This window comes from Gopherus flavomarginatus, chromosome 4 (assembly GCF_025201925.1).
Source record: "Gopherus flavomarginatus isolate rGopFla2 chromosome 4, rGopFla2.mat.asm, whole genome shotgun sequence".
NCBI classification, from domain to species: domain Eukaryota; kingdom Metazoa; phylum Chordata; order Testudines; family Testudinidae; genus Gopherus; species Gopherus flavomarginatus.
The window spans coordinates 148,135,305-148,157,430 of record NC_066620.1 but is presented as its reverse complement, the minus strand read 5'-3'; the positions used below and the strand labels follow the sequence as shown (position 1 = coordinate 148,157,430).

The window sequence follows — 22,126 nt, the reverse complement described above, 5'->3', positions numbered from 1 at the left end:
CAGCAGACAAAGGATCTAAGCATTCACAAGTAATTTGGGACACAATCCTTAAAAAGTGTTCATTACTTAGACTGTAGTAAAATCTAAAACATGCTAAGTGTTTTCCATAAAGGAAAGACATACTCCACGCTCCAAAATGCCCACCAAGCACTATGTCTTCAATGGGGCTATCATGTGGATTATGTCCAGTAGTGAGTGTCTGCAGTAACTGCCCCTTAGAATGCTCTGGGACTGAGATTTTCCCAAGAGTTCTCAATATAGCTGAGTAATTCATAATGAATAATTTCTCATTCATTTAGCCTCTTTCTGCTTGCTGAATATCTGCAAGCAAAAAATGAAAAACAAAATAAACAAACAACTATTTCCTCAATAATCAAATGTGTCTGGTACATTTCTTTACTCTATGGATTGATTAAAGATATCAAATAGCTGAAATTCAAGCTGTGTTGCTTAATTTTGATGGGATAGCTAAGATGTATGGTATTTACCTAATCAAGGAACAGAAACAAAGTGTGTGTCTATCCTCAAAGTAAAGGGGGTCAGGATTTGTCCCTAAATATATATGGAGTTTTAAGGAATATCAGAAGTCATTCCACAGTCAGGCCTGTAACATGTTTTCATCCAGCTGTATTTAGGATTTTTATTCAATAAGCTATCTAGTGTACAGGACACATACTGATTTCTAGTATTTTGCATTTTTTGTTACATATTGATCCATTCCAACATATTAAACTGATTTTGAGCTGAACCTTTTAGACTGGATTTACAACAATCTATTTCAGTTTTTCAAGAGAGTGTCAGATCAACAACAAAAGCAAGCTTTACTTTTATTTTAATTCAACGCTTATTGATTTTTATCTCCCCTAGACCAAATTCTATATCCTTGGGGACACTGATTAAAAATAAACAAAAACCAATCACCTGCTAAAAACAAAACCAAACAACAAACATCCCTATGACTGAGGCTCAAAAGGAAGGATTTGTATGTAGCAAAGGCCTACACAGTTAAGGACCAACAGTGCAAGTTTATTTTGGCTGCCTGTAAAGCGGTAGGTAGACCATAAAGACTACAGGATAGGCATATTATGATCATGATTACAAATATGATACTGCATTCTGAACGAGTTCCCAGTGACAGGAAACTCTGCAACAACTGCTCCACCCCTAGAATCATTACAACAATAGATCATTATTGCTGTTGGAAGGTCTTAATGAGATAAATGAAAACATAACCTGTGCATATTGCTCACTGAAAAAACCACCCTTCATCTCAAACACATGGCTTCCTATGGAAAAAGCTTGATCAAAACTTGTATCAAGATTCTTAATCTGATTTATCATCTCTGACATGAAGGAAGAACAAGCCTCTAAATTTTGTTATCTGATTACGTCTACCCAGGAGTAAGAATTTGATTTTACCAACACTGAAGATAAGACAGTTCTGAGTCATCACACTGACAGTGTTGTTCATATGTTGCAGAGCTTACTAGGTGCATAGGGCAAGAGATAGGCAGTTGTACGTCACTGACTTACTGATTATATTTACCCTGTGTTTACGAGTTGGACAAACCTCCTTGGCAAGATATACCCTGCGTAACATGGGAGATACAGTACAGATCCTTCAAGGACACCATTTTTCAAGGACTTGACAAAGAACTGTTTATCACAACCAACTGATTCCTGCATTCTAGACGTGACTGAAAACACCTACAGGGCACCACCAGAACATCCCTCAGTCACTGAAGAAACAGCCTATGGTCAGTCATTTCAAGAGGGGCAGAATGGTTCAGCACAAGCCCTCTGCTAGTTCCAAAATGTGCAGTTGATCCCAATAAGATTATTTATGACCCTGAGTCTTAGCAACTGGCATGTTGTCAACACCAATGAAGGCTGTCAACCCAAAGGGGAACCTATCCAGGATACTGCTATATGGCTATCTGTCTTAAATTTTGTATAATGCTCAGCATGGTATTTTAATACTGTTGTTCAAGTGCCTTTGGAAGTGAACAACCACCACCTTTTCAATTACTTTCTATGATAACGGGAGATTGGGAATGGGCGTTAACTGACAAGCAGTCCAGTATCTCTGGCCGCAGTTTCACTAGTTCACTTAACTTCTGTTTCAGTTTTCTCACCCCACTCTGTCAAATTGTAAAGTTTCACCCACCCTCCTAGTCTGCTGGAAGATCAGTTAATTATCATTTATTTGTTCTCAAAGTTATGGACTAAGATAGAACAAGTTCCAAAAAATGGAAGTTGAAGCTACACAAATTCAGATGAGACGTAAGACACAAATTTAACAGCGAGGGAAACTAACTGTTGGAACAACTTACCAAGGACTGTGATGGATTCACCATCACTGGCAATTTTTAAATCAAGACTGGATGTTTTTCTACAAAATATACACTGGTTCTAACAGGAATTAATCCAGGGAAGACCTCTGGCCTGTGCTATGCAGTAGGTGAAACTAGATGATCACAATGATCCCTTCCAGCCTTATAATTTATGAAAATGTCAAGTGCTATTTAAAACCAAACAAACAGAAGCCATACCACACAAACCTAGGTCACATTCAAACCAATGTCTAAACAGATGAGGGATGACTGTCAGCTCACTCTATGCACCATCCAACCTTGAAAAATAATTTGATGATCTCAAAATATTTTCAGTTTAGAAAAAAATGCAGCTACACTATTCTGTACATCTTGCAATGATTTGGGCCCAAATCCTGCAGGAGGTAGAAACCCTAAATTCCTGCTGACTTCACTTTAAACTGAGCATGCACAGCATCTCTCAAAAGGGCACTTAGCAGTTTTTAGGATGCATTTGTTACAGAATAAATCACAAGTTTTCTTGTATTCAATCAGTTCTATGCAAAAATCTAGAAAGTACACAAAATACTTACTGAGATAAAGATGTTAAGGAGGTTTTCCAGTGTTGGGAGCTGTGGAATCAGTTTCTGTACCACTTTGCTAAAGGCTTCAAATATAGAATGATCATATATGCTTGTCAGATAAAAGCTGGAAAAAATGTCACCATATTTTCCTTTTAGCCATATAAAAGGAACATTCTGAATCTGTCATAATGAGCATGTAAAATATTTTGAAACAAAAAGTACTTGAAGTTGTGCATTTTTCCCTTGTGATCAGAAGTTGCATAATGTTTCTAAAAGACAGTTCTTCAACAAACTGAAGTCAATAATTAAAACAATTACATATATTTTCAGGGCTATATTTAACATGACAGTACACAATATGAATACATGAAACCATAGATACTGCAAAGCTATTCTATATATGGAATTTAATGATCTAGTTCTCACTTCAATATCCTCTGGAAAGCATTTTCTGTATACCAGGAGAGCAATACTACATAGCTTTTACGTATTGCTTTACATCTTGAAAATAGTAGGGATGAAATTAACAATGAAAAGGTGCCATCAAAGTGATTAGCTACTCTATGAATTAGCATGTTTGTGAAGCACTATATCATTATGATGGCATTTTTTATTTCACAAGTCTCAAGAACCACATTGAAGTTTCTAATGTCCTGTAGCTCCCAGTTTGTTGAAGTGCATTATTTCCAATTTTCTAAAATAATCTGCTCTTTCTACAGACTGAATAATGTAGTCAAAGGCATTATCTTTTCCCATAATAGTCATATCTAATAAATTCTTGTTGCCTGCTACGTCAATAAATTAGAAAGTGATAAACTGTCTATCAGATAGGCTGCTCTGGTTCTGGGTTTAGCATTAATAATGGCTTTCATTCTTTTCCAGAAGACTCTGTGCACAGTTGCTTCTCTCACCTGAGGTGAATTTTCTCCAATCCAGCATCTGCAAGGTCATCATTTGTCCTCTGGTGAATGTCTCTTTGGGTTTCAATTTTATGATCATCAGACAAGCCATCCACTTTATGGATAAAGATTTCAAAGTTGATATCTGGATTCACTTTATAAGCTCTGGTCACAGTGAGATGCAACCTAGCCAAGGCCTCCATATAATCATCCTAATAATGGAAAAAATAAAACCCACAACCTTATGACAAACAGTTACGAGACAAAAGCTACATTTTATAAGACACTTGCAGACACTTTTACAGTTCAAAATTCCTTTGTTTTAACCTTCTGTGATCATAAAGGCCTATACCTGCACAAAAGCCCAATTGCCATCACTAGCAAGTCCATGAAAGGAACCAGAGACTTTAAAGCAGATTAGTTATTTCTGCATCTAAAATTAAAACTAAAACTAGGTTTTGAACCTTTATTTGCAAAAAAGAGGTTAAAAATCACCAACTCAGTCAACTTAATTGTAATTGGTGGTTATAGTCTTCAAAAGCACCTAAGTCCCATTAAAAGTCAATAGGACTTAGGCTCTAAGTCTCTTATGTGCTTCTGAAAATTTGACTGTCTCTGTGTTTGCATTCCATTTGCCTATAAATGGAGGAGAAAAATGACTAAGACAAACAGATGGCCTGAATACTACCCTTATAACTTTCTCTTTACCTGAGAATCTATGACAAATATCAGTGCTCCAGTGCCTCTGAAAATCATCTCATAGTCAAATGTAGGGTCAAAGAAGTCAATTTGCCCAGGAAAGTCCCATATCTGAAAGTTAACAAAGGAGCTGTTGGAAACATCTTCTCTGCAGATCTTGTTAGTGCTCTCCAAGAAAAGGGTTTCATTTGGAGACATTTTGTGAAAGACAACTTTCTGAATGGAAGACTTCCCACTTCTTCTCAGTCCCATAAGTAGGATTCTTGGCTTAACTTCAGTACTGAACGGGTCACTGAAATCCAGAACTGAATAAACCACACAATAAGAAGAATGATACACTCCAGCAGGAATAAATTACAGCAGTTGTATTTATATTAAATACTATATTATATGCACTTCAGATTTACTTACATTTTGCAGTGATAATTACACTACTTTATTTTACGTGCATTTACATCTGCATCTAGACTACAACTGCCAATCTCAGAAAGTGGAAAGAAAGATATTTAAAATAAAATTTCTTCCCCCTCCTAAACTACTGTTTGAGAACCTACTGCTTCTCATCTGAAAAAAAGATGAAGAGTGCTCAGGGCAAGATACCTGGGTACAGAGCTATTAGGTGGCATCAAACACACATGTCCACACAAAAACAAACTCTTCATGCCTCCCACAACCTAAAAACATCTAGGTCTAATCTCCATTATAATCAGATACATATTTTTGCAGCTGTGTTTTTGTGGAGTAATAGAAATAACCAGCATCCAGTTAGGAAATGTACACTCTTAAGGACCATCACTCCCCGCTGTCACTTCACTATTTATCTTACTGCTCACTGATGCCCGCCTTGTAGCCAGGATGCTCAGCAGCCCTAGAATGAGAATTTGGTACATTACTATTGTACTACACTGTAATTGGCATCAGAACAGTTAATAGACCAGACCTATCAGTGCTGACAATTCTGGACCTCATACTGCAAATCATCATGTGCAGAACTCCCACTGAAGAAATCACAGTTCTGTGTGCTGTGCATTTGCAGGATTGAAGCTTCAATGAACATTTTTAAATGATGTACAGTAGGGCATGAGAGGGAATCATATGTGTGTTGCAAGTCCCCACCAGGGACTTATTTTTCCACGGTGTAAATTGATAACATGCTTTGCAGTGACTGGGACAACAAAAAGAGGGTTTTAAAACGTACCTCTTTGTTGATATAATGGCAGAAGCATAATTGCTTTTCATTTCTCCCCAGCTTGATGCCTTACAGCCACAGAAAGATTACCATTTTTTTACAGTAAGTATGCAACCCAGCAACCTTTCAGACTCTCACTCTACCTGCATCAGCTGCTTTGGAGTTTAGGACCTTAAGAATAGATACTCCTTTTGGCCTTGACACTGCAACCCCACAACTCTGTTCAAATTACTTTTGCTAAGATACTCTACCTGGCTTGTCACTCTAACTAAGTTACTCTCCTCTTTGAGTCCCTCCATTGGCTCTCCCTCCTCCACTGCAACAAATACTTTACAAACTTTTCCTTGATTTTTTTATGGCCTTTCTTAATTTAGATCTACCTAATTAACTGTTCTATTATGAGGTAAACCCTTACCTCTGCTCAGCCAAGGATGCCAGTCTTCATCACATGCTTATCTGCTTCCCTTCACACTTTCTCTTATGCTTACCTATACACGAGGGAACGATTCCTTTTCAAAATCCATATGGCTACCTCCTTATTCTCCTTCAGATCTTTCCTAAAAAGGCACCTCTACGACAATGCCTAAAAGTCACTGCTGACTGAAAATGGTTCAGTAGGTAGCAGGTTGCTATTACTGCTGATTAGCAGTGTGAACAGTTCAAAGGTATAATAACATGATGAAACATGCTTCTGTTACTGTTACCTCATCCACCCATCCTGATTGCTTATTTTACACACCTGTTATACCATGTTTTTAGATAATAAACTGTTTTGGGGCACGCGCCTCTTGTCACTCAGACTTAATACACACTATGATTTATCACCTCAGGTATATGTGCATGAGGTGGAGAGAAGAGAGCCTCTCACAAACTGTAAAAGAATCAGAGATAATAAAATTATCAGGTAGTTTTTGGCGTGGAAGAGTTATTGTCCATAGCTCTAGCCTAAAAGTCTTCATTCTTATAACACCTGCCACTGCAGCTCAAACTAAAAAACAAACCAAGATAGTTTTCTATTGCACTCTCATTTTATGACTCAGTCTTTCCATCCACAATTGTGATGCACAGTAACTATCAAAGAAATGTTAGAAGCATCTTTCTTTTTGGACTAATGTTTTGTTTTAAACAATTTGCATCTTTCTTATTTGGTTTTATTTTTAAAAAAAACTGACAGTATTCTCTCTCATGCAATCCAGCTTTGAAAACTTGCATATGATGTATGTATCTGTGCATAGGTGCAGGCATGTTATCTGTTAATAGCCATAGCATTCAAAAACAGCATCAGAGGCAGATTGTCACAGTACTGATGTAGGTAGAAAAAAGATGATCCTGTTAGTAATGCAAAGAGAGAGGGATTACCAGGCTGCAGTTTAGCCTCCATTTATGTCATTTTGATTCAAGAGGGATAATTTTGTGGATCTTGACACAGACTCAGAAAGCACTTGCCTAGTGATCTTCCTTGCATTTCTATGCAAAAGAATTAAGAACAGCATCAACAATGTGATTCTAATATCACTGTCCTTTTATTGTCTAATTGAACTTGAAATACTTTTAAAATGTTTTTTAAAATAATCTAAATTTCTCTTTATCCAATAGCAAGGATTATTGTTGGTTATCCAAACAGTTACTGGCTTTATCCAGTTTGTGGGAGAGTGGAGGAGGTGTGGGGGAGAGTATATTTAGTATTAGGGTAGTACTTTTTGTTGATGACTCAGTCCACTAGAGTTACATACCATCCTATGCAGGACTGTAAGCCTCTAAAGAAAATACATGCCATAGGTGCTGCAGGAGGTGAAGGTGGCAAAAGTCTTCCTTCTAAGTCAGTACTGAACCAAAGCCTCAGCACAGTGTTGAGGCTCATTGGGCTGTTGGAAGTTCCATCTCTAACAGAAGAGATGTTACTGTGTGCTATTGGACAGCTCGTATTAAACTCCAGAGCTGGTTGCTTTTCATCAGAGGTGAAATTTAGAGGAATAAACTATTCCAGCATAAGCGTCTGTGTACTGGTATAGGTATCCACACAAAGGGACATAACAATTTAACTTTTTCAGTAAATTATGCAGGTAACCAAAATAGTTAAATTGATATAAATCTTTAGATGAGGCTTACAAGTTTTTAAAATGTTTTGAGACCTTAGGCTGAAATGTAGTACTGGATATAATTACAAAGTCCTTTCATGCACTTCTGCAACATTTCATCTGTACCATAAAGCACATACAGGAAAGAGACACATGAACACAGCATACATGAAGGATCAAGATAGCAGCAGACAGTGGTCTGCCTCGGAGAACAAATGTTGCAGCAGACTAACAATGCTGATAACTACTAAACATCTTAATCAGAAAAGACCAGGAACTCTCACATCCATCATGAAAGACATATTGTTAGTTCACTGTTGGCTAGTGTACAGATACAGTAACTCCTCACTTAAAGTCGTCCTGGTTAACGTTGTTTCATTGTTACGTTGCTGATCAATTAGAGAACATGCTCATTTAAAGTTGTGCAATGCTCCCTTATAACATCGTTTGGCAGCTGCCTGCTTTGTCCACTGCTTGCAGAAAGAGCAGCCCATTGTAGCTAGCTGGTGTGGGCTTGGAACCAGGGTGGACTGGCAGCCCCCCTATCAGCTCCCCGCTCCCCTAAGTTCCCTGTGCAGCAGTCGCCCAGCAGGCTATAAATTGCCGGCAGTTCAGCTGTCCCTCCTCCCACTGCCATGTGCTGCTCCTGCCCTCTCTCTTGGAGCTGCTCCCGAGAGCCTCCTGCTTCCTATGCGGAAGGGGGTGGGGGAGGAAGAAGGGGACTAATATCAGGGTGTTCCCTTCCCCCTTGCTTCTGCCCCCCCGCTTACCCCATCTCCACAGAGCAGGGGTGGGACTCAGCAGGGTTCAGGACAGAGGGAGCTTGCTAACAGCAGCTGCTGTCTCAACTTGCGGATCTACTTAAAAAGGCAATGTATTTAGAGTGGAATCAGCGTACTTAAAGGGGCAATGCACATCTCTCTCTCAGACACACACACACATACACACGGTGTGTGTCTCTGTCTGCCATGCTGTCTCCTCTCCCCCCATTTGTGCTGCCTTGTAGAGTGTGAGGCTACATTAACAACGTGTTAACCCTTGAGGGCTCAGTCGAGTGCTTGTTCATCATTTAGCAGTAAGGCATTCCCTGGAAAATATCCCATCCTCTGACTTCACCATCTCAACCAAGCTTCACAATCATCATTGCTGTGTACAGTATTAAGTTGTTTGTTTAAAACTTATACTGTGTATATATAAAATGTGACTTTAGGCGAAATGATGTTAAGAGAATCCAATTTCCCCATTAGAATTAATGTAAAGGGGGGGTCTAGGTTCCAGGGAATTTTTTTTCACCAGACAAAAGACTATATTATATATTGTATATATTATATATTGTTTGTTTAAAACTTATACTGTGTGTGTATGTGTATATATATATAGTTTAAAACTAATACTGTGTGTATATATATATATACACACACATACAGTACAAGTTTTAAACAAACTATATATACATATACACAGTATTAGTTTTAAACTATATATATATATATATATATACACACACACAGTATAAGTTTTAAACAAACAATATATAATATATACAATATATAATATAGTCTTTTGTCTGGTGAAAAAAAATTCCCTGGAACCTAAACCCCGCCCCCCTCACCATTTACATTAATTCTTATGGGGAAATTGGATTTGCTTAACATCGTTTAGCTTAAAGTCGCAATTTTCAGGAACTACAACATTAAGCGAGGAGTTACTGTATATCATAGCAACAAAGAGAGATTTTCTTCACGTATTGTGTGTGTAACAATCACTGGTCTTCCTTCACTCCTGTGGAAACATCTTTTGGATCAAACACCAAACAATGATACTTTTTAGACAAATGATCAACCTTCATTAAAAGGTACCAAAATTCAAAAGGAATGAGTTCAGGAATGGCAAATGAAGGATTTGATCATGCAAGTTCTTCACTGCTGATGAGGACCATATATTTGCCTTTAGCAAAACAGTTATTGGGGAAGGGAGACCTGCAAGATATCTAACAATGAAAAGAGGTTTATGAGATCTTTCTTCAGAAAAGATGTCCTGGACTGCACGAACCTGAGATCCAGTCACATTATTGATTCCCCAATAAACATTTTACAACTAATGACCTGTCATAATTTATAATTGACTTAATTCAGGGAAGCACTCTAAGTGAATCTGGTAAGGAAAATTATCTCAGTGACTGGCATACTTGAATGTCATCTTCTGATCACCAAGCATTTAGTATGTAATCAGAGATGGGACTGAATCCAAAACTCTGGATCCAGAGTCAAACTCTGAGGATCTGAAATTCAAACTCAGTTCCAATTTCTAAAGAAAAATGAATGAGCTGAACTAACTCCCCCAAACTCAACCATCTCTCAGCTTTGGAAGGTTTGAAATCCAGAAAGAAATGTCGCTCACGCTCATCTCTATAAAGCACTGTATGTGATAGTTATGTATGACATGAATAAAGATTCTAGGGTAGTCATCTAATGTACCCTTATTGCTACAGAATGTATGTATTCAAAGTGAAATACTATTAAAGTTAAATAAGTACAGGTATCTCTTGATGACTAATGTTATATAAATTGACGTTTTGTTTGCAAGACAGAAAAATTCATGCCAGTACAGGGAGACTTACCCAAGAACCTAAGAGGGGCTGGCTGAAGCAGTATAGATCCTCTGCACTGGGGTGAATTTAGCCTATAAAGTGTAAGCAATGTGTTGTCATCGAGCCTATATGTTCTTCCAGAAATTGGGTTAGTTGAAGTACACATGCTTGGGGTGTGCGCATCAGGCACGTAAAAAAATGTAGTACATACCCTGTTATGTGTCTTGTGTTAATTACTCAAGTGTTATTCCAGGGGAACTAATATCTTGTCTGTATTGGTACAGAGCATCACACTGGCACCACCTACTGGCTCAAGAGCAGCTGGACTAGGCAGCCACTGATTGGGACATAGTGTTATCAGAATGGTTGAGGTTAAGGCCTGGTCCACACTACACTGTTAAACCGATTTTAACAGCGTTAAATCGACTTAACGCTGCACCCGTCCACATTACACTGCTCTTTATATCGATTTAAAGGGCTCTTTAAATCAATTTCTGTACTCCTACAAAATGAGAGGAGTAACGCTAAAATCAATATTACTATATCGATTTAGGTTAGTGTGGGCACAAATCGACATTATTGGCCTCATTATTTTACAGTAGCTACCCACAGTGCATCGCTCCAGAAATCGACGCTAGCCTCAGACCACGGAAGCACACCACCGAATTAATGTGCCTAGTGTGGACGCGCACAATCGACTTTATAATATCTGTTTTATAAAATCGGTTTAAACTAATTCAAATTTATCCTGTAGTGTAGACGTACCCTAAGTGCAAATGATGCCGTAACTCCTGGATCCCATGATTTTTAGATAATTTTAAAAGGCCTGTAATCGTACCACCTTGTACTATGATCCCATTAGATACCACAAGTTAAACAGTGTCAGGTTGGATAATAGATGGATGAAAGCCCTCCAAGTAAAACATAGTTGCTGCAGAAAGTGGTGTTGGCAATTCAGAGTGGAGGGAGAAGGGAGGAACCCCATTCTTCTTCATGAATAACAAACCACTGCCCTAGCATGGTGTTGTGATAATTTCATTGCTGGTGGTATGGTCTTGTGGACAAAACAAACCAAAGTTCTGGGACTTCATAGTTTGTTTTTTCCTAGAAAAGAAAAAAAAAGGTGTTTGAAAGTTTCCCACTGCTCCAAAATGTACAGTACAGTCGCATCAATGTGTATGTACATGTGTTTATATAGGGTATGCCTACTCTGCAATTAGATATCTGCAGCTGGCCCAGGCCCCATGACTCAGGCTTTGCCTGAGCCCACAAGCCACCTGACACAGGCCTGTGTGGTTTTTTAATTACACTGTAGTTATACTTCTATCGGGAAATTTGCTAACTGTCTTGGCCAACTCAAGATCCTAAGTGAAAACCTGTTTGATGATTTATTTAATTAAAAACACTTTGAATGAAAGACTGTCTTTTGCGTTCCTTCTAGTCTGTGCTTTTTTTGCATGTTTCAAAGAATAAAAAAAAATTATATTGTCCAAAATCAGTTATTCTTAATTATCTGAATTTTTAAATGAATTGTCATATTAGGTAAACTTTGCCAAACTGCTACACTTTTTCTGGAATTCTAATTTAAAGCCTGCTTAATTTTAAAACTATACTTAAAAACAATTGATGTGAACTCTATTGCTTTAGGATTGCAAATTATCTTTCTTATTTTTCAAGTTTCAGAGATGGAGACAGATAAATTACATTTTCAGACCTATGACGAGATGGCAGAATTGCTAGAGCATTTTCCTTTGAGAAGATTGGAAATTTCCTTATATGTAGAGGAATGGGAAGATACATTGTCCGCCCACATTCTTTTATTGAGTGCATGACAAGGCCCTCCCCAGCTTGCCACAGAAATGCCTGTAGATACGTCACTACAACTTTCCAGACTAGGTTCTGAATAGTAGTTATGATATGACAAACACTAATCTACACATTTCACTTACTCTGAAAGTGGGAAAAAATCTATTCTTCCCTTTACAGAATAAAATTAGTATAATTATTGATATTTCTTACTTAAAAGGCTAACATTTACAAAAGTGAGGTTTACACATAGCACAAATCCTAAAGATGTCAACAGTTTCCACTGGAGGGCAGCATGATCCTTTATCTCAGGCCTACACAACTCGTAAAGTGGCGAGGGCCATATTACTCCAAAGAAAACATCTGAGGGCCAAACCTCGCCCAGGTCCCACCGAACCCTCCCCCCCCCCCGTGCCACTAAGGCCCCTCAAAACACAATACACACCCCGAGGGCCACCAAGCCCCCCCGAAATACTCCCCCCCAGCACCACCCGCCCCACAGAAACAAACCCTCCTTCCCCAGCGCTGCCCCACCGAAACAGAGTTATTGACCCTTGGAAATATATTATAGCAGGCTCCTAAGGTAGTACAATTAACGTAAATGAAAAATGTCTTTTTGCTATTAGTAGAACAAGCTCTTCCCCCCAACTCTGTAATCAATTGCCCTGTTGAATGAATGAGGTGTGAATGAGGAAGGCATGGAAGGCAGGCACCTTCAGACAGCTGCAACCCTTGGAGAGGGGATGGGAGACAGATTAGATCAGTAGAACAGGTCAGCCACTGACTCCTCACTCGCCTCCTCAGCCCCCTACTCCTCCGGCTCGCCTCCTCAGCCCCCGCCACTGCCTGCCCGCTCGCCTCCTCTGCCCCCCACCCCTCCCCGGCTCGCCTCCTCATCCCCCGCCACTGCCCGCCCCACCCCAGCTCGCAAGCTGTCATCCCCCACCCCAACCCGGCTCGCCTCCTCATCCCCCACCACTGCCCACCTGCCTCTTCAGCCCCCCTCCTTTACCTGCCACTTGCCTACTCACCCCCCACGAGCCACACCCCCCATGAGCCCACCTACTCACCCCCTGCGGGCTGCACAGTGAGCCCACGCGGGCCGCATGTGGCCCCCGGGTCGCATGTTGTGCAGGCCTGTTTATCTTTATTTTTTTCTGCAACCATGAAAATCCAGACTGCAGAAGTCATGCTAGTTAAATTATGTGCTTTGGAAGTATTCACAAATCAAGTTTTGTGCAAAACAACCTATCCAGAAGCACTTTCCTACACAATGGAGATGCCTTTAAGCCATGACAGCCTTTAGATATCAACAGCAGTTTTGCGCATATTTATACAGTGCCACTGGCATACACACTGAATTACAAAGAAAAAGCAAGACAAAAGCCTTGCTCAGAGAGTTTATAATCATTGAGAGCAATATGTAGCCTTTACTGTGTTCTACTAGTGAGGGTCGTACATAGCATACACCATATTAGCTTCCTCACATTACTGGAGATGCTAACTGATAAGTTTCTTTCAAATAGTCCTCTTTAAGTCCGTATCCTGTGTTCCACCCCAATAGTGGGAGACAATTACAATATATCCCTTGCGTATTTCACAGTAGCCAGTGTTGCAAGATATTTACGTGCCAGATGCGCTAAAGATTCATATGTCCCTTCATGCTTCAACCATCATTCCAGACGACATGTGTCCTGTCCATACTGATGATGGGTTCTGCTTGATAACGACCCAGAGCAGTGCAGACCAATGCACGTTCATTTTCATCATCTGAGTCACATGTCAGCAACAGAAGGTTGATTTTCTTTTTTTGGTGATTCGGGTTCTGTAGTTTCCTCATTGGAGTATTGCTCTTTAAGACTTCTGGAAAAATGCTCCACACCCAGTCCCTCTCAGATTTTGGAAGGCACTTCAGATTGTTAAATCTTGGGTCAAATGCTGTAGCTATCTTTAGAAATCTCACATTGGTACCTTCTTTACGTTTTGTCAAATCTGCACTGAAAATGTTCTTAAAATGAACAACATGTGCTGGGTCATCACCCGAGACTACTGTAACATGAAATATACGGCAGAATGCGGGTAAAACACACAGCAGGAGACTTACAATTCTCCTCCAATGAGTTCAATCACAAATTTGATTAACGCATTTTTTTTTTTAACAAGTGTCATCAGCATGGAAGCATGTCCTCTAGAATGGTGGCCAAAGCATGAAGGGGTATATGAACGTTTGGCACATCTGCCATGTAAATACATTGCAATACTGGCTACAAAAGTGCCATGTGAACATCTGTTCTCACTTTCAGGTGACACTGTAAATAAGAAGCAGGCAGCATTAACTCCCGTAAATGTAAACAAACTTGTTTCTCTTAGTGATTGGCTGAACAAGAAGTAGGACTGAGTGGACTTGAAGACTCTAAAGTTTTACATTGTTTTGTTCTTGAGTGCAGTTATGTAACAAAAAAAAATCTACTTTTGTAAGTTGATCTTTCACAATAAAGAGATTGCAATACAGTACTTGTATGAGGTAAACCAAAAAATACTATTTCTTTTATCATTTTTACAGTGTAAATATTTGTAATAAAAATAATATAAAGTGAGCACAGCACACTTTGTATTCTGTGTTGTAACTGAAATCAAAGTATTCGAAAATGTAGAAAAACATCCAAAATATTTAATAAATTTCAGTTGGTACTCTATTGTTTAACAGTGTGACTAAAACTGCAATTAATTGTGATTAATTTTTTTAATTATGGTTAATTTTTTGAGTTAATCACATGAATTAACTGTGATTAATCAACAACCCCAGTTAATACATACTAGAAGTGGGGGTGGGAGAGGGATGATGTTCTTGTGGCTAAAGAACTGAGAATCAGAAGATCTGGGTTCTGTTCTGCTACAGACCCACCAGATCTGGCATTCTGCCCCTGTATAACTTTGGGCCAGTCGCGTAGGTGCTTTGTAGTATGGTTTCCCAACTGCAAGTGAGAAGATTTTTTCTTACAAACATCTCAAGTGGGTTGTGAGACTTTACAAAATTAAGTGCTTTGAGGTCTTTGAATGGAAGAACAAAGAATGATTATATGTGGAAAGCTGGAAGATTGCTGTGTTTTATGCACTAACATTTTCCAGTGTTCAGCCAAAAGGCAAGTAACTACTAGTCTTGGGAGGTGTAACTACTAGTCTTGGGAGGTCTAACTACTACTAGTCTTGGAAGTACGTTCAGAAACTCCCTGTACACATACAATCATAACCCCTATGTGGATATGGTGGGGTACAGCGACAAAGCAAACTAATAACTTTTGGAAAAAGTTATCTGCCATATATCGATCTTCCTCCACTCCTCTTTCATGGGAAGGAGGGATTCGTGACTCTGATCTTCGCAGAGTTTGCTCCCTGGGTCCTGGAGAATGGTACGGGTAAGCCAAGTAGAAGAGAAAGACATCTTTCCCTCCAGCCCAATGGAAGTTAAGTAAAGGAGATAACGCAGCTCCAGGCTCCCTCTATAGAGACTCTGCCCTCTGCATGTCTCAGAAGCAACAGGCAGGCCAGATTCACTGGATTTCCAAGAGAGCTGTTGATGGCCAGAGCCTGCATGGAGGTATAGAGTCTCTATGAATTGCCCTACCCACCTATAGATTCCAGAAAGCCATCCAGTTTAGAAGAGGGCCTCATGGTTCATTCAAGGGAAAAAGGGTACCCTGAAGGAACAACAGAGGATAAATTCCATAAGGGGATCCTCATGGAGATTTCCTCCCTCAGTGCTTTTGCCTCCTTCCGCTGTTTCTGGGACACAGCTATTTTCATCAGTTAAATATATTACTATGCTACTATGAAAAAAATGTTTTCTAAAGGGTTGTTGTTTTTTTTTAACTGATGCAGTGACAGCAAGGGTCTACTGAGAAATAATCACCACTCTCTTCTCAGTAAGGTCTTTTGAATTAGTTGTCTACAGCAAGTCTTAAACTACCCAAATTTGGCTATTTAAAAATAAACAGGCTATTGATTAGAAAACAAAAAAATTATAACTAATTTATATCAATCTTTGAAGAGACCTTTCCTAACAAAAGTGTTCATATATGACACGTTGGGAAAAAGATGTGGATAGACAAATTACTCCAGAGGAATGGGGTTTGATTTGTCGAAGAGGACCAGCAACCTCCATCTGTAGCACAACAAAAGAAAATTTCTTTAAGATACTGTTTCAATGGTACTTCACATCAGTCAGGTTAAAAGCAGAGAGAGACTATATGAATATAAATGTTGAGAAACTGTGGTGAAAGATGAGATTGTATGCAGGACATGTCCAGTCATTAGAGAGCATTGGGATGCAAATCTGTAGCCACATATCACAAACTATTGGATATTTATTATCAAATTATCCTTTGGTAATCATCCTGGGACTTCCTAGTGAAATGGTCACACAAAAGAAATAAAGAATTAATCTCTCATTTGCTAGTAGCTGCTAGGTTATTGGTAGCATCTCATTGTAAAAAGAAAAATAGTTCAACTCTGGAGGAATGCTTCAAAAATATGGAAGACTGTGGTTATGGAAAAATTAACACACAAATTATGTACCCAGCAAAACAGACAGAGGACAACTAGATACTTAGCTGTTTGGTTGCATTTTATTCAATATCCAGACATAGTACATTCACCTGCAAAAACACCAGTCCACTTGTCTAATTTTTTTGAATATTGATATTTGATTGACATACCTGGTCTGTTAAATGTGTATACAGAGATTTCACTCAATATAATAAAAATCACTAGAAATGACGTAAGTGTTGTAATGATGTTCATTCTGTAATATGGTAATACCATTAAACAGAAAGATTGGATGAATATGGTCCTGTATAATATCTCTTAAAATGAAAGCTAACTGTTGTAATGAATTGTTTTGTTTCTGATATTTACATGGCAAGGATTTGTAAACTTGTTAAAACTTCCTAAATAAATAAGTAGTTTGAAAAAATAAACACACACAGAAAATCCCTTACTCAGATTTTTTAAGCGGTTTTAAAAGCAACAATACCTACTACACCATATCAGTCTGTATATCAATGAATATTTGGCTTTGTATTATGTACTTAGAAAGCAACCCCCTGAAATATTCAATATTCTCCAAGTACCACTGTAAAATGTAGCAGTGTTTCAAAGGAAAAACAGTGCACATTCTAAGTGAAAGCAACAGGCCTCCCCTACCTCTTTTGTAAGGTATTTCCCAACAAGCATTTGTTTTGTAGCATCACTGTTGCCTCCACATTCACTGATGGATAAAGCAAATGGCAATGCAGGCACCCACAGCAACACATATACATATAGGGTCACACATACATTTAAGCAGAGCCTGGAAATTTGGGGACTGACATTCACAGCTGCAGAGTAGCCTTGGACACAGAGTTCTTTGCTTGCTGCTGCCTTTTATAACCTGACATCTGTCCTCCCCGCCTCTTGGCACTTTAAAGAAATATCACCAGGCCATGTCCATTCATATTATACATGGAAAACTTTCCCAGAAGACGACAAAGTACTAGATGGAGATGTTTTTCTGTTTGAATATCTCCTGTTCCCATTCCCCAACATATAACCAGTGCTGCTCTCCTCCCCATATCAGAACACTGAGTCCCCATGTCCTTCCATCCATTCCTGTTCATAATTCCTAATACATCCCTATTCCTCATACATTCCCTTCACCATACAGCCACCTTGTTCTCCCTTCCTGCCTCCTACCCCATAACACAGCTAACTTTGACATGCTCACACCTGCTTACTCTCCCTCCTCCCACAATACAGTGATCACTGCCCTACCTCCCTACTCAGTATCCCTTACCCTCTCAAAACACACCCTAACCCCATCCTATACCCCCCATCACCAAATCCTGTCCCATCCCATACCCACACAGCCAACCCCCTCCTTTATCTCAGCCTCAAGGCCAGCCCCTCCCCCTGTTCCCAAAGAGCCAGCCTCTACTCCCACACCCACAACTCAGCCTCTGCCTTGCTCCATCCCCACATTGCCTTCCCGTCCCACAGAGCCAGTCCAGTCCCAGCCCCCTCTCCAGTCAGTCCATGCCTTTATCCTATCCCCCCATCCAGAGCCAGCTCCTCCTTATCCCCAGAAAACCAGCCCTTGCCCTGCCCTATTCCCCCACACCCAGACCCAGTCCCCCATTGTCATAGTGCCTTCCCCTTCGCCCTACCGAGAGAGCCAGTCAACCCCAGCCCCTGCCCCCACAGGCAGCCCATCTTGTCCCATCCTATCATACTCACGGTGCCAGTGCCTTCCCACTCCACACAGCCAGCCCCTGCCTTACCCCATCCCCCCCACATCCACAGAGCCAGCCTCTTCCCACCCCACAAAACCAACCCCTGCCTTGCCCCATCCTCCAGACCCACATTGCTACCCCTTCCCATCCCACACAGCCAGCCCCTGCCTTACCCCATCCCCCACACCCACAATGCCAGCCCCTTCCCCACCCCACACAATCAGAACCTGCCCCCACACCCAGCACCGGGTCAGCTCCCGGCCCCGCAGGCATGGCGCAGTGGCGGCGCTGCCCCCCGCCACGGCGGGCCACTCACACGCTTCGTCGGCGCCGGTCTCCGGGTCTTCATCCGAAAAGGACTCGGCCCTGTCCCCGTAGTCCGCGAGCCCAACAAGCTCATCTTCCTCCTCCTCCTCCTCCTGCGGCTTCCTCGGCACCTGGTTCATCGCGGCTGTCGCGGGAGGTTCCGATTCGGTCCCTTCCCCGCGGGTCTTGGGACGGGCGGTGCTTGGACCGGAGCAGCCAGCCAGAGCCCCGCGTCTTCCCAGAGGAGCGAGCGCGAGAGGCTGCGTGACCCGAGTCACCTGACACAGCCGGGCGGTCACTCACTCGCACAGGCACCGCCGCCACGCTCTGCACACGCAGGGCAGGGGCGTGCACCCTACCCCGGCACACGGCTCCGCAGGGGCACTGCCACACCCAGGGCCGGCTCCAGGCCCCAGCGCGCGGCGTGCGCTCTGCCGGTTGCCGGGAGGTCTGCGCGCCTGCGGGAGGTCCACCGGAGCCGCGGGACCCGCGAGCGGCAGAGCGCCCCCCAGCGGCGGGCCGCCGTGCTTGGGGCGCCGAAATGGCTACAGCCGGCCCTGGCCACACCGAGCTGTGCCCCAGGCAGTCATACCCACAGCCTCCCCCACCACTCACAGACAGGCACTGCCACACTGTGCCCCAGGCAGTCATACCCACAGCCTCCCCCGTAACTCACAGACAGGCACTGCCACACCGAGCTGTGCCCCAGCCAGTCACACCCACCGCCTCCCCCGTCACTCACAGACAGACACTGCCACACCGAGCTCTGCCCCAGGCAGTCACACCCACCGCCTCCCCCGTCACTCACAGACAGGCACTGCCACACCGAGCTCTGCCCCAGGCAGTCATACCCACAGCCTCCCCCACCACTCACAGACAGGCACTGCCACACTGTGCGCCAGGCAGTCATACCCACCACCTCCCCCATCACTCACAGACAGACACTGCCACACCGAGCTGTGCCCCAGGCAGTCACACCCACCGCCTCCCCCGTCACTCACAGACAGGCACTGCCACACCGAGCTCTGCCCCAGGCAGTCATACCCACCACCTCCCCCATCACTCACAGACAGACACTGCCACACCGAGCTGTGCCCCAGGCAGTCACACCCCCAGCCTCCCCCCGTCACTCACAGACAGGCACTGCCACACCGAGCTGTGCCCCAGGCAGTCATACCCACCACCTCCCCCATCACTCACAGACAGACACTGCCACACCGAGCTGTGCCCCAGGCAGTCACACCCACCGCCTCCCCCGTCACTCACAGACAGGCACTGCCACACCGAGCTCTGCCCCAGGCAGTCATACCCACCACCTCCCCCATCACTCACAGACAGACACTGCCACACCGAGCTGTGCCCCAGGCAGTCATACCCACAGCCTCCCCCGTCACTCACAGACAGGCACTGCCACACCGAGCTGTGCCCCAGCCAGTCACACCCACCGCCTCCCCCGTCACTCACAGACAGACACTGCCACACCGAGCTGTGCCCCAGGCAGTCATACCCACAGCCTCCCCCGTCACTCACAGACAGGCACTTCCACGCCGAGCTGTGCCCCAGGCAGTCACAGCCACCGCCTCCCCCCGTCACTCACAGACAGGCACTGCCACACCGAGCTGTGTCCCAGGCAGTCATACCCACAGCCTCCGCCGTCACTCACAGACAGGCACTGCCACACCGAGCTGTGCCCCAGGCAGTCACACCCACACCCTCCCCCTTCACTCACAGACAGGCACTGCCACACTGTGCCCCAGGCAGTCATACCCACCACCTCCCCCATCACTCACAGACAGGCACTGCCACACCGAGCTGTGCCCCAGGCAGTCATACCCACAGCCTCCCCCGTCACTCACAGACAGGCACTTCCACGCCGAGCTGTGCCCCAGGCAGTCACAGCCACCGCCTCCCCCCGTCACTCACAGACAGACACTGCCACACAGAGCTGTGCCCCAGGCAGTCACAGCCACCGCCTCCCCTGTCACTCACAGACAGACACTGCCACACCGAGCTCTGCCCCAGGCAGTCATACCCACAGCCTCCCCCGTCACTCACAGACACTGCCACACCGAGCTGTGCCCCAGGCAGTCATACCCACAGCTTCCCCCCGTCACTCACAGACAGGCACTGCCACACCGGGCTGTGCCCCAGGCAGTCATACCCACAGCCTCCCCCGTCACTCATAGACACTGCCACACCGAGCTGTGCCCCAGGCAGTCATACCCACAGCCTCCGCCGTCACAGACAGGCACTGCCACACCGAGCTCTGCCCCAGGCAGTCATACCCACAGCCTCCCCCGTCACTCACAGACAGGCACTGCCACACCGAGCTGTGCCCCAGGCAGTCACACCCACAGCCTCCCCCGTCACTCACAGACAAGCACTGCCACACCGAGCTGTGCCCCAGGCAGTCATACCCACAGCCTCCCCCGTCACTCACAGACAGGCACTGCCACACCGAGCTGTGCCCCAGGCAGTCATACCTACAGCCTCCCCCGTCACTCACAGACAGGCACTAACACACAGAGCTGTGCCCCAGGCATTCATACCCACCGTCTCCCCTGTCACTCACAGACACTGCCACACCGAGCTGTGCCCCAGGCAGTCATACCCACAGCCTCCCCCATCACTCACAGACAGGCACTGCCACACCGAGCTGTGCCCCAGGCAGTCACACCCACAGCCTCCCCCATCACTCACAGACAGGCACTGCCACACCGAGCTGTGCCCCAGGCAGTCACACCCACCGCCTCCCCCGTCACTCACAGACAGGCACTGCCACACCGAGCTGTGCCCCAGCCAGTCATACCCACAGCCTCCCCCGTCACTCACAGACAGGCACTGCCACACCGAGCTGTGCCCCAGCCAGTCATACCCACAGCCTCCCCCGTCACTCACAGACAGACACTGCCACGCCGGGCTGTGCCCCAGGCAGTCACACCCACAGCCGCCCCCGTCACTCACAGACAGGCACTGCCACACCGGGCTGTGCCCCAGGCAGTCATACCCACAGCCTCCCCCGTCACTCACAGACAGGCACTGCCACGCCGAGCTGTGCCCCAGGCAGTCATACCCACAGCCTCCCCCGTCACTCACAGACAGGCACTGCCACGCCGACCTGTGCCCCAGGCAGTCACACCCACAGCCTCCCCCCGTCACTCAGAGACAGGCACTGCCACACCGAGCTGTGCCCCAGGCAATCACACCCACAGCCTCCCCCGTCACTCACAGACAGGCACTGCCACACTGTGCCCCAGGCAGTCACAGCCACCGCCTCCCCCGTCACTCACAGACAGGCACTGCCACACCGAGCTCTGCCCCAGGCAGTCATACCCACAGCCTCCGCCTGTCACTCACAGACGAGCACTGCCGCACCGAGCTGTGCCCCAGGCAGTCA

The 22,126-nt window shown here is 44.1% G+C and overlaps 1 protein-coding gene across 3 annotated transcripts in view; it reads right to left on the bottom strand.

Annotated features, from left to right (window-relative positions):
- Nucleotides 1-19,093, bottom strand: part of RRAGD (Ras related GTP binding D) — a 40,879-nt gene extending 21,786 nt beyond the window's left edge. Inside the window, exons 1-5 of one of the 3 annotated variants that reach the window (XM_050949318.1) lie at nucleotides 18,740-18,834; nucleotides 11,190-11,455; nucleotides 4,504-4,799; nucleotides 3,808-4,007; nucleotides 2,906-3,020 (exon numbers count right to left, since the gene is read on the bottom strand). In XM_050949318.1, the coding sequence (XP_050805275.1) occupies nucleotides 2,906-3,020; nucleotides 3,808-4,007; nucleotides 4,504-4,746 (558 nt within the window). In that variant the 5' untranslated portion in view covers nucleotides 4,747-4,799; nucleotides 11,190-11,455; nucleotides 18,740-18,834. Of the gene's footprint in view, nucleotides 1-2,905; nucleotides 3,021-3,807; nucleotides 4,008-4,503; nucleotides 4,800-11,189; nucleotides 11,456-18,739 lie in introns of all 3 variants that reach the window. The other 2 variants (XM_050949316.1, XM_050949319.1) reach the window with 2 other exon arrangements.
- Between the last annotated feature and the right edge of the window lie 3,033 nt (nucleotides 19,094-22,126).